Genomic DNA, 26,827 nt, shown 5'->3' on the forward strand with positions numbered 1-26,827 from the left:
ACAGCGAAGAGACAAAGCATCTCTTTTGAGGAAGTAGACGAACTAAAACGGAAGCGTGGTCGCGGTTTTCTCTCCAATTACTGTTAATGTGAACAACTGACCTCAGAGTAGCTTCCTTACTAAGTATAGCTTAACAAATGATAGATGAAGATAAACCTACACTAGATAGATGATTGCACAACCGAACACATTGCAAAACGATGATGTGCAGCATGCAACAGTATCAAACAGGATCAGTAAATTGAGATTAAACAAAAGTCAATTCAAAAGCCTTTCTTTGTGTCTTTCCATCTCTTACAATCTGTCACACACACACAAAGCTAACAAACTGAAACTAAAGTGCATCAAAATCTTATTCACACATCAACTCATGATCAATTTTCAATGAAATAATGAATAACCACACGCGATTTGTTTGAGGATATGTGTTTCCATGCCATATGGGTTTAAGCACCTGAGGAGGACTTGGCTCGGTGGTGTTTGCTGCGAACTTCCTGCCTGAGTCTTGTCGGAGGGGCCGGGTGGTTCAACTCCACAGCTGGGGGCAGAGGCCCGTCACGCCTCAGGCTAATATGAAGGGTTTGCTCAGCAAATAGCGTTTGGATGAGGCCCAGGTCCAGACTCCACACGCACCGACCATTCAGCACCAGGATCTCATCGCCTGGACGCAAACCTGGGAACCCACATACACACGCTTCAGAAAAGCCACGTGGTGATTGGTGATTCGGATTTTATTTGTGACATTTTTATGGAAGTAGGCACCTTCATTAAAAGCCAGTCCATCAGGAAGCACTTCGCTAACGAAGATCCTGCTGTTTCTTTGGTTGTCTATGTGTCCAGTTACTGCAAAACCTGGCAGAGAAAGAGAAAAGGATGCAGACATGACGTAGACAAACAGATAAAGAGAGTTAGATTGAAAGGAGGATTACATTTAGGATTAGCGGGTGTGTAGAAAATTTGTAAAAAAACTCAACTAGACCTAAATCAGTTCCCTTTTGAGGCCGACTCACCAAAGTCTCCAGTGCCGCTTGGCCTGCTCATGTGCAGCGTAAACACATCAGCTGGGAACACCTCCAACTGATCATTCACCTGCGAGGTGATATCAAACAAATCAATACACATTAAATAAAGAGCACATCATTAAGAACTGTGCGCTCCCGTGCGTGACTGTGCATGTTTTCCCTCCTCACCACATCGCGGAGGAACTCGCCAGGTCCCACGTGTCGGATCTCCACGTCCTCTCCCGCTCGCCTGTGGAGTCGGAGGCTATACAGGCCGGGGTCCAGCTGTTTCACCTGTTTACACAAGAGCCTTTAATGCTCAGCCGCCTGCGTGCACAAAGTCACTGGACATATTTCATGCACCGACGCTCTGTCTCACAGATGCCACAAGGCCGAGGTGTGAATGACTCAAACTTTACACTGGGTGACAAATTTGCAGTAAACAAAAACCTCCACCCAAGAGATTACATGTGCAGGATGTGTGTGTGTGTGTGTAGGTGTTATTTTTAGGACTAGCAGAAGCAGATATGCTGCCACAGACAATCGAACCAAGAACATTTGACTCTTAACACGACTAAACTTAGCTTAGCTGAATAATTTTAGAAAACGTATTTTGTTTTTAGATGTGATAAACTCTACATGACAAGAAAATGCAGAACACTCTTAAGTGTGGTAGGATGGTTAGAATTGCATGAAGTCATTAAATCCTGCTGCACAACTAAATGCAAATAATGCTATTGTTTGACTTTCTGTGGTACAAACGTCACGACTACTGTTCCCTCACTGTTGTGACAAGTCATTTCTCAGAAACTGGTTGCTAAACCCAACCTTGCACGCTGCAGAGAGAAGGTCGGCAGCTGTCTGGTCTCTTCTGACGGGTACTTGGACTGTCAAGCCGCCTGGCATGTAGACACACATCAGCACGTCTGCGGGGCCGTTGATGCTGTCCCACATGCCGCCCTCGGGGGGCGACATGGAGTAGATACTGGTCAGTACGTCTAGTCTCTGTGGGATGAAAATGGGGGTAAGAAAGGGAAGTGAGCAAACGTGCAGGGAGGAGAGAGAAAGAGAAAGAAGAAGGAGGTAAACAGAGAGAGGAGTGGATAGGAGAGAGCAGCAGAGTTGGAGGAACCGCTCACAAATCAATAAAGTTCCATTAGTCTAAATGCTTGGCTGTGGATCAAGCAGCAGAGCAAAGATGTCATACAATTAGCCTTTCAGAAATTCATTTGACAACACAGAGGGCAGTTGCTCCACATTATACACATTGTAATGACCGTGTACACAAGAGAGTTGGCAAGGGGTCGACCGGCTGATCTAGACGTCCGGATGATATCTGGACACTGCTCTGGGACTTATTTGGTTTGAAAAGCCACAAAAGTGATTTTGACTTACATGATGTATGGGGACAATTTATTTCCCCCCTATTCAGTCAAAGTTTCAGAAGGTAATTATTTGTTGGTGGCATTAACAGTGAGGTCTGAGCGGTTGGCCCACCGCCTCACAGGCAGCCATTTGGGGGTTTTTGGTTGCGACTATGTGTCTCTGGAGGGAAAAGCGCAGTGCTCTAGTGTGGGACTGTGGGAGACGCCACAGTGCAGCCCAAGACTACAATTATCAAGGCTTTACATCTTGAGGAAATGCTCAATCACACCAAATGTACTGAAACTGTTGAGTTAAAGAAGCCAGTGATTCAGCACTTCTAACAAAGACTACGTGAGTTCCTGGTTAAGATGAAACATGGGACCTAGAGACACTTGCCTTAGTGAATAGGTCTGGATAGACAGCAATGTTTCAGATGCATTATGAGATCATAGAAATAGAGAGCGGTTTGTGTGTGAGGCTTTCTGTACGTTTGTTGTTGATGAATCACCTCCATAAGAAAAGAAGACAGACACACGTTTGTCTCGTTTTCCATCCTAATGTCCCTTTGACATGTCTACTGAGGCATCAGTGGAAAAATAAAGGCCACCAATGTTCTTACCAAAATGTTTCCCTAGGTATGGAGTAACAGCACAAGGTGCCACTTCAGCACCCACCTCCTGCCTGTCTCATTCGGGATGTGAGGTCATGCTTACAAATTGAGGATGAAAAAAAAAACAAGGCGACATGGCAACTGGTTGAATAGCTGCCTCGTTTGTATCCCAGCAAACTGGCATGACCGGAAAACTAAGAAATGATTGCCTGCGCCGACTTGACCAGCAGCTGACAAACACTGTACACTCATTCATGGTCAGAAAGGATTGTAACCGGTTGCCTGGTCAACGTTCCAATGCCAAGAGTACAGCCCAGGCACGCGCAGCACAAGCGCTCTATATACTCTATTTATGTCTGCATTCAGCCAAATAATTCAAACCAATACTATTCCTGACCTCCACCTGGGAGCTTCTAAAGTTGGAATGTGTAGTAATGGTTTAGTGGCCACTGCACAAATACGACATTTCTGTTCCACTTAGCAACTGGATAACATAAATACTACAGAGCAGTCTCTAATGCATATGGTGACCACAAAGAAGAAACAGGGGAGTAGCTGAAGACAATTTCAGCCAATTTCCTTCCATTGCATCTATGAAAGGAGTATTACTCTTCATTTCCTTATAGCTCCACCCAGGGTTCCTCTTTCCACCACTGTGACACACTTTTCCACACATCACACACACACACACACACACACACACACACACACACACACACAAGGTGACAAGGGCGGCCACCCAGACAGGCCAGCACTGGTGTCTCTTCCTCAGCAATGACTTCAAAGGTAAAAGCAAAGGTGTGTTCGTGGGTAGCGGAGTGTGGTGAGAGGTGGTGGCACAGAAAGAGGGATCAGGGTGTTACGGATGAGAGTGGTCCGCTGGAGAACACTTAGTAAAATATTAGCGTGAGTTTTCTCTGGAATTTACAGTACAGAAGCAGAGATTTGTCTGGTTTTTCTTGTGTGGAGTGCTTAAAATAAGAGCGAGCATGCAGCATTAAGTTGGAAAAATGAATATTTAAGTAGCACAAACTCAAACACTGTTGTCATTTTTTTCTAGCAGTCAAAACATATTCACCTCCTCCACTGCTGACAGAAGGAGTGGGTGGATGGAGGATTCGAAAAAGCAAAACTAAGCCAGTCAATGTGAACTCTGTTTTAACCTTTATGGGCCATGGAAGCTGCTGCAGTGACAGACGTTTACTCCTCTCTTTATGAAACAATCGTGACCCACAGCAAAACAGTGTCTGTCCATCTTCATGCACCAGCAGTGTGGAGTGTATGAGCCATACAGCTACAATGAATCTTGAGCATGCACACAACTGCTGACATCACTTCTAAGTACAAATGGAAAAGGAATGTTCAATATTCAGGGGGGTTGGAGTCCAGTGGACGCAAAGCCATCTAGACAGATAGAGAAACTGACAAAAATCGAAACAGCTGCTGTATTCTTGGTCTCTCTGTGTCTTTATTAATCCCCACTAAAACCCAAATCCTTGTGATGAGCCGTTTTCCACACTCGCATCCAAAGGAAAGACCCAGAAGCTCTACAGAGGGGAAGCTGCCTCACTTAAAGAAACATTAAAGTATTGACTCAATGAAGGCCATTTTTGTTTCCTCAAACCACTTGTTGTCCTCAGTCCATTTAGAGACTCTTAATGAGGGCAGCTTTAACACTCACCACATTCACCACAGGCTCACACTATGATTCACTGCATACCGTGGAACATCCATCCTGCTCAGACTGAAAGTGTCCATTATGTTGGTATGGCACTTCATCTTTTCCATCAGCAAGGCCTTGACAAGACTCTATTTAAAGGAACGTAATATATTTATACAGCATATTACCTAATGCTTGCCTGTAAAGAAGTTCATTTGGTTTATTAGCTTCCTTTTCAGGTGGAGGCTCTAAAGACTGTATTCTTACTTGCTCTCTTGCCCCGAGTAAGTAAGAAGCTGGATGCCTTCATATCTCCTGGTTAAATATAAAAAAATTGAAAAGGATATTTCTGATTGATTGCAACATGGGTCATATTTCCATATAAGTAACATAATACAATAATAAAACCTTCAACAAGATACCTGCAGATCTAGGACTGCAGCAAAATAATCAATGAGGCGACTAAACATGTATGTGACTAACATGTAGTCACAGAGCTGACATGTCGCAATATTGCCACACGAGATCATAACCAACAGAAATGATGGCCACAAGTGTGAGTCAAGAATCATCACATCAACAAAAAGCTGTGCCTTAATGTTCAGCAGCTAAAGTATAGAGGACAGCCACATTTGGAGCTTACAGGAATATTTCACATCGTCTTGGTGCAGGTTATGGAACCTTTCCACAACCTGCAAACGCTGCAGTTCCAGTGTCTGTGGGCTCAGATCGCCCCAATTCCCACTCATCAATCACTGAACACTTTTAACGTACACCCATACTCACACTTCCCCTTCAGCGCTTCAACTCAACACCCTCTATTAACTCGATTACTCTGTGAATTGAACTTCTGTCCATGCTGGAGTCTAACACTGCTCTAGCACTGTAAGAAATCTCTTGTTAGATATGCCTTCTACTTATCATGCAGACACCTGCAGCTCAACATGAACGCAATCTGTGCTTTGATCCCAGACAAGTAATACACACATGCGGACACACACACACACTTTCTGATCCCCTCACAGAGCAAGTGCCAGAAATATCTTTACAGAGTCCACTATCAAAGCCATGAACGCAAGCAGAGGTCAAAGCGACAGCAGATCTGTCACTGCCATGGCTACTTCACGCTGAAACTGACAATTCAGCACATAAAACAGTACCGCAGGACGGATATGACAGATGGCAGTGGAATTTTTAAAAGATATATCAAAGAACCTCAAACCATAATGGACGGACAAAGTTACCGAACGCCATGACTCACCTCGGTGCTTCTGGGAGGTAGGGTGTAAGTTTGACCTCCAGCATCGCTCTCAAAGATCTGAAATCAAGAGACAGACCATCAGAATCACAGACTGAGTGGCACCACACTGATTGACTCATAAACGATGAAGTGCACAGCCACTTCTACAATCCAATATTAGACACACACCGTGCCATTATGTAGTTAATTAAAAAGTATGCATGGCGAGCGCAGCACTTTGATACTGGTTCCACATGGGGTCTGTAGCCTTTGAAGGTGCAAAACTGTGCATTTGTGTGTGTGTGTGTGTGTGTGTGTGTGTGTGTGTGTGTATGAACACAGTGGTTTCTGTGTAAAAAGGAGATGAAAGGTAAAAACAGTCCAGTTACAGATATGAAGAGGACAGGACATTGCTCTGACACAAAGCCAAAGGCTGAGTTAAGGCTGAATTTCAACATTTCCTCTGACAGTATGTACACTACACTTAAATAAGTATCACTTTTAAGAAGATCCAAGATCACTTTTCTCCAAAAACAAGTCAAAGGAGTTCCCTTTACAATCAGAAAAGCTCTCCTGTTATGGTTATAAGAACCCTCATCCGCCCTCCGATCAGCACACTACAGTAACTCTCCTTTCACAACATAAGTACATTTATAAAGTGGCTGTAAACTGCGCTGCTTCGCCGTAAACGAGCTAATTTTAGAAAGCTTTACCAACTCTCCTACAAATCCTTGGAGCTTTCTGGCCTATTTCCCACAGCCCGAATGAAAGCCAGCACCTTACTGTATACATAGCTCTGGTAAGACGGATGAGAGATGAGAAAACAAGAGGGAAAAACGTGGTGGGGGAGACCGACTGGTCAAGGTTGTCGAGCGCAGCATCGCAGTTGTAAATGGGATTTAGGCTTAGTCAACACTGATGAGTCAGAGTGGAAATAGTGGGAGAAAGACCACCACTCGATGCTGGGATGTTTAGGCTCAGTGAAATAAGAGATGGTGTGTTTGAGTTAGAGGACCAGGAATTAAAGGAGAGCATGATGGGGGAGGGGGAAGCAAAAAAAGAAGAGCACAGTCTGAAAACCTAAGAAAGTAACAATAGATTAGTGTATAGAGGATGTTTGGATCCTGAGATGGCTTCACTGTCTAAGTCCTTCACAAGAGAACAACAACTCACATAGAATAACAGAAAATTGAAACTTATACTACAAGTAAGCAAACAAAAGTCCAGCAACGTGAAAACCCTCACAGCCATTAACCATTCCTTATTAGCCTCAGTGTAGAAAACCCAAGAAAGCACTAAAACAATCTCATAAGAGAAGGGGGACCTGGGGAAAAAAATAAAGAGAAGCCGTTTAATATTTAGCGTCTTCACACCAGCCATCTGCTGCCGACTGCAGGGCTGAGGGAAGAGTGGAGAATGCCATCGACCACATATGGCTTTTAATAATTCATATGTGTGCTGCAGCGTCACTTCAGCCTTCTGCACTGCGAAATGTAACTGGGCCTCATTAGGCCGGTCAGCTGGAGTTCCCCCGAAAAATAATAGCACACACACACACACACACACACACACACACACACACACACACACACACACACACACACGCACACACCTAGCCACTGACAGACGTGTGGAAATGCACACACGTGACTATCACGGAGCAGGTGGTGGGTTGGATGAGCTGGATAAGAGCAAGCAAAATATGACGAATCAGGGTTCATCTGCTGAAGAACACGGTTGGTTGACTTGACAACATAGGTAACAATGGAGAGAGATTGTCATTAATCAAAACCTCAACCCTCTCCTTTCCTACAGTCTAGACTAATGAACAGAGGTCCATAAAAGACTTGAGGAAATTACTGTTTCCTGTGGTGATTCCCAAAATAGACCACCAGGAGCAGAGTATTCTCCAGGGCCGTACCTTTAGGGTACAGAGAGGTGGATTTCTCTACCAACAAATAACCAGCCTGCATGAGTCTAATTACTAACCTGAAAGGATTTAGATTTCCCCCTCTGCACCTGGGTAAGGAATGCTCCCCTGTGTTTATGTTGATGGGAGGTTTGCACTCAAACCTACCAGGAAGCAGAGGGGAACGTGAGCTTATGTGCTTCTAATTAATGAAATCTCCTTAGGGAGGAATGTGTCAGAAGCACCTCATGATGATCTCTAGCTTTCTTGCAGGTAGGGTACAATGAATAAGCATTAAGACAACACTGTGTTTATCGTGGTGTATGCACGTATTTCTATGAATTCTGCATGTTCCTATTATGTGTATGTGTGTGGGAAGTCTCCCCTGCTGCTGAGTGAATGGTGATCTGCTAATCAAGACCAACTGAAGGGTTTTACTGCTCTGGGATTCAGTAGCAATTATTGGTATCATTTGAAGGTCTGCTGTCAGGCTGTTGATACTGACAAGAACACAAGATACATATAGTTTATTATATAATATTTTGTCTTAATACCATATCTGTTTTTTGATCTAAGTGATTGCTCATGGGCTCACCAGTCACACAAAAAAAAAAAAACTTTCAAAATTTTTTTTTTTAAACAAGCACAAAGTGACAGAACACACAGAACACTTGTCTTTCTGACAAGAAAATAGTTGCAAAGTACACCTTGAACCCAATGATGCACAATTTTATCCTAAGGCAAGACAGCTGCACTGTGTTTGACAAAATAAATACATAACAATGACTATAAAATGAAAAATGTCGTATACATACTGCTGAACAACTTCAAGTTGCTCAGGAGTTTACAAGATATAAATTCTTGCCAATATTAAAAACACATTGAGCCTTTTTGAACAGTTAAACTTTAGAATGGAACCTAATCACTTATTTATATGTACAGCATAAATATATAATAATTGAAGGCTAAAAGCTTTTAATCACTGAAACTAAAATGTATTTTGGTTTTGGGTAACGTCTTGGTACACATAACTATATTCAAAAATCACACTCATCTCTATATGTCTGTGTGCTCGCTCGGTAGTACCTGTGATGCAGAGGGCCTCTTGTCCCGACCTCTCTTTGTAAGGTTGTCGAGGCCTTTGAGTGACGAGAAGAGGCCTTTCTTCCTCTGTCGGTAAGTCTGGGACAATGAGCGCCTCCTGAGTGTGGCCTCATCTCTAGAACAGATCTGAACAGATAACTATCAGGACTGCAATCATTTAGCTCAACAAAAAAAATCCCATCTAATCAAAACATCTTAATTAGGTTTATTTTCTTCCAGTGCATAAAAGAGGGTGTTTGCAGGATGTCTTTTTATTTCAAATGATTAAAAGATTTTTCAAGGTTACTGTTAGACATCAAGTGAGTTGAAACTGAAAACCCACAAAAGAGCGAGTGTTAGAAAACCAGCACACACTCCTGGGCCTCTGATCTTTTATTCTGCATTAATTCACATGTCCCTGGCCAGCCCAGAGATTGCTCACCAATGCGTGGAAGGAGGACACAGAGAAAATCCCAAGATGCCCGAGGGTGTTTTTGGTGGGGCGGCTGGCGATAGCTAGCAGGCTCTTTGGGTTGGGCAGCTCTCCACCCTGCAGACTGGCCAGGTAGCAGCGCATCCTGAACAGATCCATGTTATACTTCTCCAGGTTCTGCTCCCACTGCTGAATCTGAAAGACAGGGAAGAACGCTGCTTTGGTAGGTCTGGTCAAGGTAGATTTGGAACGTGAATTTGGTCAGTGTTTGAGAAAAATTAGGAGGAGGGAAGGCAGAAAAGAGAGAGCCAAAGAGGGTCAGTTGAGTGCTTTCCATCAAGCTGCAATGGCTTGCAGATGTTGGAGGGTAAGGGCATAAATTGGTGAAGGTCTGACAGTGAGGGGTGACTGCGTATCTCCCAGGTGAGTGAATGCATGTGCAGTAAATTCTAATGCCCATTTTTTATGCAAGTCTGGGGAGGTTGGTGATGTTGTACAGACCACCAGTTAAACCTCAACCCCGCAGACACAAAATACATCCATACAATTCACAGTTGCCTTCCCCCTATCCCGGTTTGCACCGTGTAAGCTATGTGAAAGTGCTTATTTTGTTGGCTGGAGACTGGTTTTAATGAGAACCCCTTAAGTTAAACAACCGTCTATAACAACTGACTTTTATAGGTCTTGTCTGCAGTGCAAGTTCATTTAGTATAGCAAACCCTATGGCGTTGTCCCATTAGGTCTCATTAACATTGATAGCATTCTTTAGGGTTAAGAACAATCTCAGGAGGGTCGGGAGTGTGCTGTTTTTATAAACCTCTGACTTTTCAAACATCTTAAACAACGGGACAGAAAGTACCATGGGACCATACTGGGTCATGAAAACGCTCATGTGCATAGTTGTGCAGGTGGCCTCGCTAAACAGGCCTCGAGTCAATGACAGTCAGCCATTATTCCCATTCCACACCAAACCCGTAAGGCCAGTTGCTTAGAGTACATGTATGACCTTTCATTTGGCATGTGAGATATCTAAATAAGTTGGAAAATCAAAGTCTAGTATGAGGCAATAATGGCATTCACATCATCGTGGGAAATTGGTATGCACAAAAAGTGAGATACACTGAAGGACTAGAAAGACAGAAAAGGTTTTGAGAGTTCAGCTCTTCTGTTGAATATTTGCCTACACACTTAAAACCAGACTGCATGTGTTTTGAAGGAATTTACACTTATAAATGACAACTTGAATACATAATCAATAAAGCAAATCCCTATTCAATTCTGTGAATTTAGACCTTGTGCTAACAACCATTACATGTACTTTCATTTTTGGGCACCACAGGTACAAAGCAGCCACAGCAAAAATTCCAGCAAGTAGTTTGAAGATGACTTTGGATGGCAAGGGAGGTATTACTGAGAAATTCAGACAAGCTTCTTCCTCAAAAGCAGCGACAAATTTAGGATTTGCTGCTATGGAAAAACTCATGTCTATGTTTAACTATCACACAAGATCCTAGCATGCTTCTGATTTGCACGCCATCTGGATCTGTTTGTCAACAGTCACATATCTGTACCTTCACTCTGAGATGTTCTAAAATAGTCCTGTGCATAAAATTCGATTTGATGATTCATGTCAGGGTGCACCGAGGCCTCTTTGCAGTCTATTGCTTTATGCATTTAGCAGTCTTGAATGGGAGGAGTGAGACAATCAACCATCATCAGTGAAAAGCAATACGTGTTTGGGCCCATCTGGCCTGTGTGCAGCGCTTATTTACATCTAGTTCAGTCTTTAAGTGCAGCAGAAATGAGTTTCTCTTTTAACAGATTCTCATCTTTTCTCTTTCACATCTGCCCCCATTCTCTGTAAAAGCCCTAATGCATAATAAGCCTTTCAATGCAACTTGATCACTGTGTGTGTGTGTGTGTGTGTGTGTGTGTGTGTACACACACGGGTTTGTGTGTGTAAAAGGGGGCAAAAGGAGACTTCAAAAGAGGTCTACTGGCACTGATTTTAGTAGACATTGGTGGGGGTGGGCAGGGACATCAAAGTGGTGCCCTGTTGGTGCTAGACAACCCCACGAAACCTTAAATCTATCATCAACCCTGGGGCGCCTGTATCAGAGTCCTGTCCCATACCCCTCTGACCCTATCATTGACTCCAACTCCGTCTGTCTCTTTGTCTACTATGAGGTGGCGTGCTGGTTAATTGGAAACAGATACCAGCGCCAGAGACATCTCCATTGGTCGTTATGAGTTCTCTAGCTGCCCAGAGTCACTTCAAGATTCTCACTGTCTCAGACACAGGTAAATAAACAAGCAGCCAATTTATACACATTCCACAACAAACACTAATTTATAGGAAAAGTATTGCTAAGCTATAGGTTACAGGCTTTTCATGCCCATCAGTAATCTCCTCTATGTAGGCTACAGCACAGTGTCGGGTGCTTTGGAATCTCCCCCAGGTTGTGAGGAGGAGGAGGGGGAAGAGGATAATGCATGTTGAGAGCCCATTACCAGAAAACATCTGGATTCCCAATCTGATGCTCGGGGAACTGAGCTGCTCCCCTGAGTCCCTTGCGATGCGTTTGGGGACTGATGCATTTAGGCCACTTCACCCACCCACAGACAAAAATAAAGCACTAAATAAAGGCTTGTCACCACAGTCACAAAAATCTGAAAAAATTAAGTAGGGCATGTCATGTATCGCATTGAATAACAGCACAGAGGAATTCAGAAACCGAAACTTATCAAGACATAAGCATACGTTACTCTGATCATGCTGCTTATCAACAGTATCCTTAAATTTCATTTTTCTCACCTGGTTTTCAATGGCCTTGCGGTTCTTTGGGTTACTGACCACGGTCAGCTGCAGCTCGGCCATCTTCTTCATTTTTGCATCCATGTCGATCTTCTGCAGCAGGCCCCGAACCTGAGTCCGCAGGAGACGCACCGTGTCCTCCTTCCCCTGGCGCTTGGCAAGCAACGAGGCACTGGCAGAATGGATGGCTGTCACCCAGTTCTCCAGGTCAGTCTGGTTGCTGGCCTGGAACAGCAGAGTGTGAAAGAGAATTTGATTGGATCAAATATTAAGACCAATATTCCAGAGGCCCGATTATTCTTTTAGGATGTAATGCTATTTTGTTAATCTATCATACTGTGTATAGTAATGAGAGCATGATAAAAAAAAACTGCGGCTCCTCTATAAGAAAACTCTGATTTTGAGCTGTGGCTAAAGTCAAACACATGATTTTCCCTTTTGATTAATAAACAGTTTCTGGATTACTTTTCTAACTTCACAAAGTGATTCGCTTGGAAGCAGCATAGTGGTTCGCAACCCCCTTTAGAAACAGCCCAACAGGCCATACCAGTGGAAACCCAGGTCATCTTCATGTTACCGAGCCCATTTTCTCCTTGCTTGCCTCTGGGGCCATGTCAGCTCCACACTGTACCATTTTATTAGATGTAGGTCTGGTCACTGCGACAGAGTGCAGTCTGGGAAGCTTATAATCTTGAGTGGAGGTGACTATACGGAAAGAGCTGAGACTAGGAGTGAATTTAAAAGTGATATGTAGGTCAGTAAGCACAACGGGCAAATAGGATGTGCTCTTATAGCTGAGAAGTTTGGGCACTTTGCTTTCAAGTCTCTCATGGGCCGAAATTGGTCATTTCATATGCTACATTTGAGGGAAGGGAAGCAAAAAAAGTGTACGTCAGGTATGGTTTTACTACAGCCATGTACTCCCACAGTGCCACACACACACACCAAAACCACATTAAACCTAGTCAGCCTAGGCTGAATTAACTCACGGTATAATTTTTTGTACGTCACCTGGAAGAGGTAGACATCTCCAAACGAGTTGCTGAGGCAGAAAACGTTCTCTTTTTTGGGGTGCTCGGGTACAGCCTGCACGATGCTGTCTTCAGCCAACAGAGCGTAACGAGGTGACATCTCCTGCTCCGCGAAGCCTTTACTGTAGGTCTCGTAGAACAGCAATGTACATCCTAGAAAGGAGGGAGTAGAAGTAAAGATGGGAAGACGTTTGTCAGCGTTTGTGTTTTACATAAACACACATTTATTTAAACTTGAATTATTTTAAAAGCACAAGTCGGTACATTCTTTGAGCTCACCTTTCAGGGTCACCCAGTACTGTTTCCACTTGCGACGGGTCACCAGCTCCAGCTTTCTGTCCTTGTGCATGGTGACGAGGGGTTTAAAAGAAAGCCACCCAGCCCGTCTGACCACTCCCTGCTCCTTTTCAAACAGGAGGTCCAGCTGCTCCAGCGAGCCCTCCGCCGACTCATTGCTGCTCTCCCCTTCCTCGGTTCCAGTTGACGGGTCTCTTCTCTCGCCTCCTCCTGCTCCTCCATGTCCAGTGCCCGTCTCCAGCTCCCGCATAAAGTTCTCATAAATGTTCTGGCGGAGGGCATCACTGTTTGTTTGGTGAATGGCCCCTGACGATTGGGCTCTGGAGGCTCCTGGGAACCAGAGGCTGGAGACCTGGGATGGGGAGCTTGTGTCTGCAGTCAGGCCATCAACTCCACTGTCAAAGGCATCGCTCAGGTCTTTGTACCTGGCTTCCTGATAAGACAAATATGGAGGAGAGAAAAGGTGAGAGGGGTTTTGATTGGTCCCCAGAAGTGATGCTGTATGATGAACTGTTTTGGAGAATTATTGTTCCCAGCAAATACACCACAATTGTATACACTCCTCTACATACAGCAAATCCCTGTGAGCTTACATTCTAAATCTAACTGTGCTCCTTTCCAATTAGCCTCCAGGCACTGTGAAATTGGAGAAGAAACTTCTGAAAAAGTCACCCGAATCTTCTTCAAAGTCTGCATTACAGTCACTAAATCTTTGCTAGGCTGAGAAAGTGGGACAAATTTCCTCTGATGGCACCTGGGAGGTTAGAACCCTCCAGGCTCAGACAATTTCACGTCATTTGAGGTCTTCTATGGCTTCCCAATTCCCCCAAATGAACACTTGATGGAATTGCACTCTTTCATGCCTAATGACAGCCTACCTACACTTGTCTAGATTGCAGCATCGATTCTGCCCCTGGCAACCGAGTGGAGTGCTCTCAACATGCAGAAACAGTTTGTCCCATCATGCCGGAGCTCATATTCTGTCTTTGTTTGTTCCTGTCGCTCACTTCACTCAAACGTGTATACAAATTCTCTGCTTGTATAGGGAAATAATAGCAATGCGATCCTTCATTGGGTTCTGCAGGCGTATTTTCTTCTCACATCATGTAACCAAGACAGCTGTGAAATTATGTTTGGCCGTTAGATAACAGTGAACCTTGTGAACCTGCAGTGTTCACTTAAGAACAGCCTTTGTTCATTTCATTATGTCCACCTGCCACTGTAATATACATAGTGTTTTGTATTCAAGCCGTAAGAAAATGTACTATTTGTACTAAAAAGGCAGGTTTTCACCAGTTTTACCTAGTTTATTTTAGCAGGCACTGCTCGACCTTAGTTAACTAATCCCTAAACCTCTTCCAATTGCTTTTCATTAAAACCAGGTTCGTGGGTTTTTGGCATCAGGGTCGTGCTGTGACCTTTAAACCCTCAACAGAGCCCCGGAGACCAGGTGGAGGGGGGAGCAGAGCTAGAGGTGCTCCCTGTTTTGATTGACCTGCTGAAAGGAGGCACCGTGAGCAGCTGCTGGAGATTAATGGTCACAAAAGTTTGCAAGTCAGAAAATGGTTCCCAAAGGAGACAGGGAATTCAGGGAATTCATTATTTATTTTTTGCCTGAATTTCCCCCATTAATATATGTAAAGCTTAATTTAATATTTACCCTTCATATGCATTTATCTTTACCTTATTTACCAGGTATTTACCAGCACCTCATGTAAAAGCTCCTTGAGGATATCTCCAGGCAAAATCAACCATCTAATGGGCTTTATTTCTGGATAAGGGAAAAAAGGACTGAAGTAAATCTCTGGGTTCTAGGCTGTCCCCAAAACCAGTTAAGCACCAACACATGGTCGTAGATTAGCACAGCATTATGGCAGGCAGGAGATTTAGAGGCAGACATTATTAAAGCTAAGTGAAAGCGGTGTAACACTCAAACTGAATACTGCCTGTCTACTAGGTGCATGTCACTGCAGGGTTGAGTGACAGTGTCAAGGCAAAGTATCTCATACATTTCACTCAGCATTATCTGCTGTCTAAGCACAAGGGGAAGCTCACAAATTCTTACTCGAGCAAAGACAAAAATGCCAAGTGAATACAATGATTGTTCTATCCTCTCTTTTGGTTCACTGTCAGACACAACCGTCTGAATGCCTATTAACAGATTTACTCTCTAAGGACTGCGAGAGAAAACGCGGAAAATCTGTACCACACAACAGCGAGAGCAACCCCAAGTCATTAACATTAACATAAAGGAGGGGTGGGGTTAAATCTTCAGCTAGGATTTAGTTTCACTCTAACAGAGCCTCTCAAAGGCTTACAGCTATTCTCTTGGCAGTACCCAAACACTGTTCTTAAAACTTTTACAAGGCAAAGCTAAACAAATTAATGCAGAAACAATTGCTTTCAAGCCTCAAAGACAGAAGGGGACACGAGTTCAAACAAATGCCTTATGTCAACTGACAGCTTTTAAGAACTTATTGATTCTAGGACAAAGTTGTATGCTTCTGAAATCATTTGCAGGCAACATGCAGAGAAGCTGTAGTTATTTCTAACATATCCTTTGGCCCATGCCTGTATGGTACAAGTATCATTTTACTACTGGGGAAAAAAATACTAGATGTATATATCAGCTGTTTGCTCAGCGTCTTGTAGACTGTAGCATAATGCTCCAGTCTCAAATTTCCATATATGCATGCATCAACCCAGCATTAGCTTAAAACATTAAATACATTTTTGAAAAAAAGTTATCTTCTTAGTGACCACTAAGATTACAGTCACGCTTAATACCATGAGGAGTTAAATCAAATTCATCACACCCTACATGTACATGTGGCTGGAAACAAAAGAGATGAAGACGTTAAACATGCAACAAGTCCTGTCTATTCAACCACTCAACACAAATAATCAGAACACTATAATATGTCAGATATACCCACCAAAATAAAGTCATTGCTACATCTGCAAATTAGCCACTGACTTCTCGTCCTCTGAGAATCATCCATGTCTTACGTCGTAATAGGTAGTACCTCTCATCCTTGTTCCATCCGCATGAAAACAACAAGAGCCAGCACTGGCTGCCTTACAAATTTCATTTTGTGCCACCCTACTGTGCCGTGTCCTCAGACAGCTGGTGTTGTGGTGCTAAGGACCTGAGGACGGGGGTTGGTTCTTACCCATGCCAGGACAACTACTGTGGCTCATGATATAATAAACCTTGCCCCACAGAAAACTGCAAGGATCTTACTGATGATTCTGTTTCTCTGGTAGATTACTACAGAACTACAGAAGAACATAACTATGTACTGTACTGTAAGGTATGGGGTGACTATAAATACCACAACCACGTGACCTAACATTTTCAATACCGTGATCTTCAGATCCCCGTTTGAACGCTGTGAATAATAAATGATCATTTATATTGTGAGCACAGGTTTAAAATGTGCCCTTAAAACCCACTCTGGCCAACTTACCTGCGACTTTCTCTTCTTGTGGCTGAGACTACCTGTCCAGTCACTAAAGCGTCTGATGCGGTTTTTGATGGAGTCTTTCTTATGGAAGATGAAATCTGGCACACCATGTTCCTGGTGCTGTTCCTGGGCAGGGTACTGGTCCAGGTCCTCACTCATGGTGTGGGCTTTGGGCCTGCGACAGGGCAGGGTGTATGATGAGTAATGCCGGACCTCAGGGTGTTCTTCCTCCAAAGGCACATCCAGGACTGATGCAAAGGAGGCTCGATGCTGCCTCTGCCCTGGTGGCGTCTCCTGCAACTGGGAGGACAGGTCCCTGGCTGTGGGGAAAGTAGCAGCCATTGTGGAGTCCCTGTAGAGGTCTGTGATAGACCCAGGGGGACACTGTTCAGTGAATGAGTCAAGCTGGTGGATGGACGAGTGGACCAGTGTTCTGCTATCAGAGCAGGGTTGGTCCTGCTCACACAGCTCTGTGTTGGGCCCCCAAGGAGAGTCATACCAGGAGCCATCAGAACTCAGAGAGCTTCCCTTGCTGGTCCGGGCCGTAGAGGAGGTAGAAGCTGGTGGGGGCCCACTGCGGTGGCCATCCTGCCTACTACCACTGGAACCAGGTAGACTGGGAGTGGAGGGAGACTGTGGGTTGGGAGAGAACTTGAGGAGCTGGACAGGGCCAGAGGCCTCATCCAGGAGGAGGGGATTTCCTGAGGTGTTGGTGAATTCCACCCTGAGACTGCCATCCTTTTTGATCACAACTCGCGGGCTGCTTTGTTCCTCTAAATCCTCATGTTCACCACTGTGTCCATTCAGGGTGTGGCCATTGAGCTCAGCCCCATAGGGATTATCTTCATATTCATCTGACAGATGCCGCCTTCGTATACCACATCCAGAGGGCCGACGCCACCGATGCTCACCTGGGCTGCCCCGTGTTCCTCTGGAGACATAGTCATAGTGCGGAGTTGAGTAAGGCTGACGGTTTTTAGGAGGGGACAAACAGCCGCGGCCAACACACCTGGCCTTGTACCCTGAGCCTACTGGAGCACTTTTCCACCACGTATGAGGTGACAAAACATTGTCTTTGGCTGAGTGGAGCTTCAGTGAATATGGTTTCTGTTTCCCAGGTAAGACAAAGCTGGTGCCTTTGTGGCCCTGGATGCTGTACTGGCTCTCTGAATTCCCCATCACTACCTGAAAAACAGCAAAAAGAAAAAGGAAACTAAACCCAAATGTCACCAGTTTCCTAATACCATCTTATGGGACATATAAAATTAACATATTGTCCCTAAACAATAGTGTCGATACTTTCATAAAACAATATCATACAAACACATACTCATTTTACCTCCTTAGAATTTGCAGTGGCGGTTTCCAGAGTGAAAAAGCAACTGATCTAATATCTTCCTTTTGCCTTTTAGTGTTGAGAGATATAACAGATCAGTCATATCTGGTCATTAACCTGTATAGTCCTACCCTCTAGCATTTTAATAATTCCTTCTATTCTCTCCATAGGAAAGTCAAGTAAGACGAACAGGCCTAAGGCTGCCATGGCTGTTATGTGTGACAGAGATCAGGACAATGGAAAATCACTTTCAGCCTGTTCACAACACTCTTACATTAGTAACAGAGAACTGTGACCACACATTTCATCACAGAGCTGATGCTATGGTACATAAACTGCTAGGACACAGTGATATATCTGCAGCTGTCTGTGATGGGATTACATAATAGTCTGCCTTGAACATTAAAACGCAAAGTGGATTACAAGCTAGGAACTGACCCCTCCGCAGCACATGGGTTGTACCACCTTTAAAAACTGTCATAATAAAAAAAAAAAAAAAAAAAAAAACATTTTAAAAGTACCAACATAATAAAAGATGAAGGCACTTTCATTCATTCACTGTGAAATGTTAATTTCACCACTATTCCAATGTAGTAGTATCTTAAAATGAATACCAGAGCTGTCAAACTCACCTGTCTCAAAGTGTCATGTCAGATTGGAGCACTTCCTAAACACAGTCCTCTCCGCTTCATTTCTCAAAAATCAACTCCTTCCTCTGATGTCTGGCTCATCTGAAACACACAGAGAGAGAGAAGCTGATTTAGTGCTTGGACCATTTCCACAGGAAGAATGAGCTCCATGTTTGATAACAGGTGTGCCAGTTAAAGACGAGACCTAATCCCCAGCATTTGGTAGAGCACAGCGTTTCTGGCTGGGCTTTAAAAAAGAAAAGCCAGTGCAGTACTGAAACTGCGTGTGAGGTGGTCTTACTCTGAGTAGTTTTAGATTCTCTGTGTCTGAAATAAAAGCGTTGCTCTTATTGGCCGATTTGCAAAAACTGATTCCGCCAATTTTTAAAAGACAAAAACATGCTGGGTGAAAAACTTCGCAGCCCTGAAGCACTGAACACATCCAGTAAACTTCACTCCAGCAGCGTCTCCAGTGGCATCACATCAATCAAGCTTTGTACTACACAGCGCAGCACAGTAGAGCAGTGCCACCCTGGCACTACTGTATGACTAGTTACAAAATTCACCCCACCCCACCCCTAAATCTCAACACTCCACAATGAGGCATCCAAAGCAAACATTAGTCGCATTTTTCCATCTCCCCACAAGTAAATGACGTCGTCTTTGATCAGGGTTGGGAACACATTTGAAAGCCAGCTACAGTTTACCCGTCTGTTTATTTTTAAACCTTGGAATCGTAGCTTGTTCCTTTTTTTCATTCGTCACCGCCAAATTTGTCCAGGGGCAGGATCCAAAACCAGAAAAGGCTGAGGAGTGCTCTTTGAGGAGGCACCGGGTATCGTCTGAGAGGCGGTGTGACTCCGTCTTACGCGTTATGTGTAATATAACCCACTTTACAGACGGTTTTCAAATAGTGCTAGCTCCACTAAGTCTCACAGCACACGTACAGCATGTGTAAGGCTACAGTGTAAACATCCTGGTGCCAAACGCCTTAACCTTCAGGATTAAGTGATCTGCAGCATTAAGAGTTTATCTGCTCCTGCTTGGATGCACCTTGACTGTGAGGTGAGATTAAAAAGTGTTGGGTGACTGAGCAAACGGTATCTGGTAATAGAGTGCGTTTAAAACAAGAGAATGGGAAGGAAACTCCTGGGGAGTTGGGCCACATGGGGCACTAGATCCTGAAGTCAGCGGGAATGAAAACACTAGGAAATGTTTGCTCCTTCTTTAATCTCTTTAGAATCAGTGGGAAAATGTGGCACTTCAGAGTGCAGCTAATCAACTTGAACTGTCTGCTGATCAGGTTTAACCAAACATTTGCTTCTTTTGTAATCACTCTGAAGTTGAGCCAAGGAGGAGTAGACAGCACTAATACTGAAAGTGAAAGTGAAATATGTTTGTCCTGCATTAAACAGTGAAGGTACACTAATTTGAGGTTCTTCCACGTGAATGGAGTGAAACCAAACAATGATCTTTCTGGGGTAAAAACCGAGAGAGCAGCTGACGCCAGCAGTCAGTATAAAGCCGGTTGTCAACCTTGTCACAAAGACTGCTTTCTTTTAACGCTACTACTAACGCTTTCTTGCTAAGTTTATCCACGCAGAGCAGGGCTGTGGGTATGAAAGGCTCAATGCGTGCCAACACACAAGCCTACAGACGCACGTGCACGTTCGCCGCCTGCTGCAACTTGAACTGGAGTATTGTGACTGTTTGCAGGGGAAAAAACAAGACAAGTCTTCCTTTTAGCTGCAAACCCAGTCTGAACCCTCCCTCTCTCTTCCCCTTCAATCCTCTGTTCTTGTCAATAGGCTTCCTACAGGCCATCTGCTCAGAGGCCAAGAGACCACTGCCACCCCATCGCTCCTTGACACACCCCATGACCTGGCATTCTTCTCAGGCTGCCCCTGGGTGACTCCCACGTAAGCTCCATGTTTAGTCTGGCACTGTGTGTGTCTTGGGCCCGGATAACGGTGAGGAATTTGCCACACCTCGACATGGTGTAAACACACCAGGTACATGAAGTGGGAAGAGGATCACTGTGCATCTGTGGGACAGGAGCTCCAACCTCTCTGTGGTCAAGAAAACTACACTTTAAATCCTGACCCTCGTGTCCTTGAATCTAAACTTGTGAAACAAAGCAGGAGGAATAAACTATTGACACAGCAGTGTGAGACACAGGACAATTCCCCAGAGAACTAAGTAACCATGATGCCGTTAGTGCAGTTTTTTTTGTTTGTTTGTTTTTTTTTAAAACCTACTCTGCAATAAAACCATGGCGATGGAGTACATTTAGTAGGGCACTAATGCTAAATATGTGTAAACCATGTGGCTCTATGTAGTTAAAATGTGGTTCTAATAAAAGCAATGCAAATTACAAATAAACTTAATCTCACACATATATGGTACCAACAAGGTTTCATGTTCTTCTCATTAGTAGGCTGCAAACTAGAAGCTATGAGGTCATTTGTTATTGGCAGAAACTGTTAACACAATCGCACTGCCTTCCTCCTGTCAAATCACAGCCCATGAGACTTGTCTCTTATCACTTTCCTCTGGCTCAGGCTCTGTGACTGAGCTCTTAAAGGAACAGTGCGCTTGAAGCGTCGCTCATTTAAGAAACGGCTCAAATTCACTTTTAACTTAAGCAAAATAACGCAGACGTTCCTTCAGTACAAAAACAACAACAGGAAGTGAAGAAGAAGAGAAAACCGGCATGTTGGAGCCAAAGATCGGGTTGTCTCCTGCTGAGTTTTTGTCATATGAACCAGATTTAATGTATCCTGCGGTTGTTTGCTTATGAGGAGAAATGTCTATCTATGAATCACTCACTAAGAGCCCATAATACTGTGTGGTGGATTCAGCCAAAGCCACCAAACATCCATCAAAGTGCTTGTTATGTGTCTTTCAGACTTTTTCATTATACATTTAGAAACTCTGTGCCTGGCTCTTCTCCAAAAGCGACATGGCAGCCCACTGAAAGATTTATACATGTATGCCACGGCCATTTCAGAGTAATGCCAAGAAAGTAAAATGCTCTCAAACACTTACATACAATGTGCACAGACGGACCAAGTCTCCGGAAACTTTACCACGGGGGCACGAAGTTCGAATAATTTGAAACTCAGTTGCAGCATTCTCAGGAGTGAACACGAGTCAAGCATAAAATGCTGACAACTCCTGATATAAAAAGTGACAACGTCTGAGTTTGTGAAAGGTCACTTTGCTGTACACTTTGCTTCATTTACAAGGCCATGTGCTCAAGGTTTATATAGGCAAAGATATAAACTATAGCACACACGCCTATCTAACAGATACAGGTGGAAACTAAACCAGACTCACATATGCAAAACCAACACCTGTGCATCTGGACAGTAAGAAGCACAATGTAGCCTCTTCACCTTCGCCTCATCTTAATCCACTAAATAGGAAAAACAAAGAGACAGGAGATAAAACAGATCCCATAACATCCCTTACCTCTGCGGCTCCAGCTTTAATCTAAAAGCACTTTGAAGAGCTTGCAAAGGAGAAATCTGGGTTCTCCTTGTGAAGGCTTGATGAATCTAAAAGCAACATACGCACAACGCATGTGTCTTACACACCCAGTCACACTGGAGGACACATGGAAACTCCCTCCCGGCTTCGAAGCAGTAGCAAATCACAATCCTCCCGGGGTAACCCTGGGTAACGAAGCACCAAGAGGAAAAAAGCCAGAGAGCAGGGAGGGAAAAAGTGAATACTTCTCAAAATCAGGGCTCTCTGACAAAGAGCAGCAAGGATGTTTTATAGCTCTCATCCATTTCAAGTCCCCTCTGAAAAAAAAAAAAAGGCTCCACTCCTCCACTGGGTTGTTTTTCCTATATCCTGCTTTTCCGTTGGCTAGGAGGAGGATGCAGGGCTTGTTAGAGCCAAGGCGGTTTTCCACAGCTCTCTGAGGCGATTGGGCGAGACAAGCTGGTGTATAATGGCTGCAGCGCTGCCTGGGAGGCACTGGGGAGTGGGCAATGACTGGAGCTCTTGTCTGACCCTAAATACCATAATGACCCCAGGAGGAAGCCCTGGAGGCTGCCGGCTTTAGGAAAACAGAAAAGTGTGTTTTCTATAAACACATATATAAGTGTGTATGCATGACTTAAGAATAAGAAAAAAGTCCAGAGAGTGAAGACAAGAGGTTTGGTGTGAAAAAGAGCAAGGCCAAAAGGGAAGGGTGCCAGAGGGGGCAAATGTGCATCTCATTTTGAGGAGAGGCTAATTAAAATGCAAGAAAATGAGTCAAAACCTGTCCTGGAATTAGAAATTCTGAAATCTACTCGAAGTGTTGTGACTAAGCCTTACCCAAACGGAGACACACTTGAGACCGCCGTCGATCTAAAAACACACACATGCCTCTATTTGTCTATGGTCCGCATAACTGTGGTCGCACAGTCAAACTGGACCCATTCACAAAGCCACACTTGAACACAACGCAGGACGAGAAGTGGACAGACCGTGCCAGACTGTTCTAAATGCTACTCCAGAGTAACTGAATGTTATTATTGTTCAGCAACATGTCCCAGCTCTCAACAAAACTAAAAACAACATGGCCCGTGTAACTAGAACATTTAATTGGGTTCCTCTTTAGAAATCAGCCTGCTGCTCGACACAGAGACATCAGCTCCAGGACACAATATCAGCAGCGTACACCAAGGCTAAACAACATTGTTAACAACACAATGGTCCTCATGGCCTAGTCTGGGCTCCTCTCAAAGCTCTTTGTCCAGCTATAGATGGAGGCAGCTAAAACACTGGTGAACAACATGCTTAGAGAGACTGAGAGGCATGAAAAGAGTGAGGCAATGAGTATGGAGGAGAAGGCAGGGCAGACCACTGCAATGCATATTCATACAGAGCAGGTGCTGGGTCTAATTCCACCCGGCCAAAAAGTCTGACCCCTAATTACGATCAATTAAGGCCCCAGCTCTCCAGAGCCAAATTAAATCCCCTTATATCAAGGCTCTGGGCAACTGACTCGTGCACACATCTCAATATAATTTGCATTCACATGCCTCAAACTGCTGAAATGCTGAATTCATACCGTACCTGGTAATGGAAGCTAGAGGTCACACTGCACTGCAACATGATAATGAAAACATACACATACATCCCACTCTGTCCATGTATGTGTTAGCTTAGTTTAGAGTAATCAAGTGCAGTAGAGGAAATACAGGGATATATCCAGTACATAGAGTATACTGCACAACGCCATAGGTATTCAGTAAGTCAAGCGCCTCAGATGGATGCATTCCACTCATGTGTAAAACTGAGGGAGGCACATAATAACTTTACTACATTAAATGTGATTTCTGTGCATAATAAATAAACTATGTCACTTTTTATCTCACACAGATTCTTGTAATAGTCAGTCTCTAAAAAAAATAAATAAATATAAAACTCACACGGGTCGAGCGATGCTCGTGTTGCCGAGCTGACGAATTGGGTGGAAGAAGTGAGTCGGGGGAGAGTCAGACGGGAAAATATGAGTTTTTAGTCAGGATGCTAATATTTCTTGTCTCCTTTCTAAACAGCATGATGGAGCCGCTCTCGAGGCTGGAGGCCGTTTATGTGTGATGCAACTGATTATCCTGCTCACTGGGGACTGCAGTCTGTGGCAATTTGTGAACAAAAACTACACTGCATAGAAATAAATTGATATTAATTGCTCATTTTAGCAGAGATTAGTAGACTGCCTCAACCAGAAATATGGATTTAAAATAGCTGGCGTCTTAAAAATTGCATCTGAGATTATGACTAGAGGGCAGAGGAACTGGGGGAGTAGACTGGTGGAATTTACTCAAGCTGGGATGCTTTACGTTGGGGTGAAAGGTCAAGTCTTTTGTTTGGTGCTTGGTTTATCACTAAATCCACTTCACCTTTTAACAATTCAGCTTCGGGAGCTCATCTTATGGGGGAACCCAAATAAATCTATATAAAGGTTTGCTTATTAGACAGTGATCAACATTTAGTTTTCCAAAATAACACTCCAACGTCTACATATGAAGAGTAAAATCTGAGAAATAAATGTCTCTGTGTAACATTCAGGTCATTTAAAGGTTATCCCTTCCACAGACTATCCTATATTGCTCCCTCTCTGCGTCTTCATCCCTCCCCTGCCGTCAGCTCGGTTCATTTTCTACAGATTGGGGCCCCCCCTGTCAGATGAGACGGCCCACAACACAGATTCCAACACCGACTCTGAATTAACAAGGAAACGTCGCCACATGTAGACTGCTAACAAAACAGAGGTGATGTGCGTCTGTGTGTGCCTGTGTGCTCGCAGGAGGACAACACCACACGGTTCTGAAATCCAAAAAGACCAATGTGGTGTAAACATCTCTTGATACTTCGTTTGCAGAGGGGTTGTCAATATCTGCTGCCTTATATGTGTTTAAATGTATGTGAACTTTTATATCTGCATGTTTTGAATGGCAGAGGGCGGGAACTGGCAGACCTCGTATAAAAAAAAGGCTGAGTGCATGTGCGTGATCCAGCAAACAGCTGGAAAACTGCAGGTGCAAATCAGCTTTCCATCAGCTTCACTGCTAATTAAGCAGCTTAATGGGCGGAGGAAGGTCATTTTGAGGGTTAAATCTGCAGAGAAGAAAGATGCACACCAGCAGCATGTGCTTGAACTTCTTCCAGAGCTGCAGCATCTGACTTCTAGATTGACTGATATTCCAACTATTTATTTAAAGGTTATGTTACAAGTAACGGGCTGAGCATATGAAACATGTGGAACTAGAGGCTTTAGCAGCCACATGATCAGATAAGAGACCCAGAGGCTGGGATAAAAGGCACACCCAGCCCTGCCCAGAAAGATGGGAGGTACACCTCCTTTGTACAAAGGACAAAGAAACCTACTTAAGTATCTCCCCACCATCAAGATCTAGGAAAAGTAAAGCACCTTTAAGATAGAGAAAAGGGAAAAGAACAATGTGATAGTTAACAACCTTCAGGAAGGTTATTTTTAATCTGAGGGAACATCAAATAAAAACAAAATGTCTTCCTCCTCAACTTTTTGCAACAGTAACTTTGACTATTTTGTCCATGAGAGTGTGCGATTGCATAATAAACCCGCATTAAACCCATTCGCAAACTGTATTATCTCCACTGGAATTGACTGCAGCTGTCCTTTGTGTGGTGCAGGATAATCTGTCACACGGTACGTGGTGTGAGCTCTGGTGATTAATAAGATCAGCCCGCGACTTACTCACTCATTACCATAGCAAAAGCCACTGTAGTGTACTGCAGCAGTCATGTGAGACGCACTCCAGACTCCCTTAGGTGATCCATCAGTGATCATTGACCACTGCAGTACAATATCAGTCACACAGGGCCAGCTGCTAGAGGTCACGCAGAAACACCAGAGGTTTTGGAAAAACAATGAGGTACCGGGGATTAGCGAGCAGGTAGACACGTGCATTCACAACCACAAACATGCACATGCAGCGTCAAGAAGAAAGAAAAACCTAGTGTGGTGCGTGAAATCAATTCATCTGCGAGTTGAAAAGAACAAAGTGACCCTCTCGAAGTGCCCCAGACGTGAACTAGCATGATAAAAGCTGTGCCTTCAAAACAAAATGACATGCGGCTGGTGAATACAGCGCTATCTGGGGTAGTAGGGCAAACAACCAAGTCTGGCTTTGTCCCAGCAAACACACAAACCACACACACACACACACCTGCTAGGCTGGCATATATCTGCTGCAGGGTAGGGCCAAACAGTCCAGATGCTCCGTGGGTATAGATATGCATGAGTGAGTAAGTGAGTGAGAGTGCGTGTGTGTGTTTGACCGTCTCCTAGTGCCATCCATCACTGTGACAGACACGCATTAACCCCTTCTCTGCATTCTTCAGGAGCTCCGACGCCAGAGGGAGCATACCCTCGCGGCCTCCTCCACTGTGGGTGTAGAGCACC

The 26,827-nt window shown here is 44.1% G+C and overlaps 1 protein-coding gene across 3 annotated transcripts in view; it reads right to left on the reverse strand.

Annotated features, from left to right (window-relative positions):
• Window positions 1-26,827, reverse strand: part of LOC113158655 (T-lymphoma invasion and metastasis-inducing protein 2-like) — a 96,570-nt gene that overhangs the window by 22,784 nt on the left and 46,959 nt on the right. The window contains exons 1-14 of one of the 3 annotated variants that reach the window (XM_026354719.2): window positions 22,351-22,461; window positions 18,880-18,978; window positions 16,915-18,096; window positions 13,427-13,877; window positions 13,128-13,300; window positions 12,117-12,341; window positions 9,311-9,496; window positions 8,872-9,015; window positions 5,898-5,954; window positions 1,830-2,006; window positions 1,191-1,295; window positions 1,011-1,089; window positions 763-852; window positions 455-673 (exon numbers count right to left, since the gene is read on the reverse strand). In XM_026354719.2, coding sequence (XP_026210504.1) covers window positions 455-673; window positions 763-852; window positions 1,011-1,089; window positions 1,191-1,295; window positions 1,830-2,006; window positions 5,898-5,954; window positions 8,872-9,015; window positions 9,311-9,496; window positions 12,117-12,341; window positions 13,128-13,300; window positions 13,427-13,877; window positions 16,915-18,090 — 3,082 coding nt within the window. In that variant the 5' untranslated portion in view covers window positions 18,091-18,096; window positions 18,880-18,978; window positions 22,351-22,461. Of the gene's footprint in view, window positions 1-454; window positions 674-762; window positions 853-1,010; window positions 1,090-1,190; window positions 1,296-1,829; window positions 2,007-5,897; window positions 5,955-8,871; window positions 9,016-9,310; window positions 9,497-12,116; window positions 12,342-13,127; window positions 13,301-13,426; window positions 13,878-16,914; window positions 18,097-18,879; window positions 18,979-22,350; window positions 22,462-26,827 lie in introns of those variants that run through there. The other 2 variants (XM_026354718.1, XM_026354720.1) reach the window with 2 other exon arrangements.

Source organism: Anabas testudineus, chromosome 12 (assembly GCF_900324465.2).
Source record: "Anabas testudineus chromosome 12, fAnaTes1.2, whole genome shotgun sequence".
Taxonomy (NCBI): domain Eukaryota; kingdom Metazoa; phylum Chordata; class Actinopteri; order Anabantiformes; family Anabantidae; genus Anabas; species Anabas testudineus.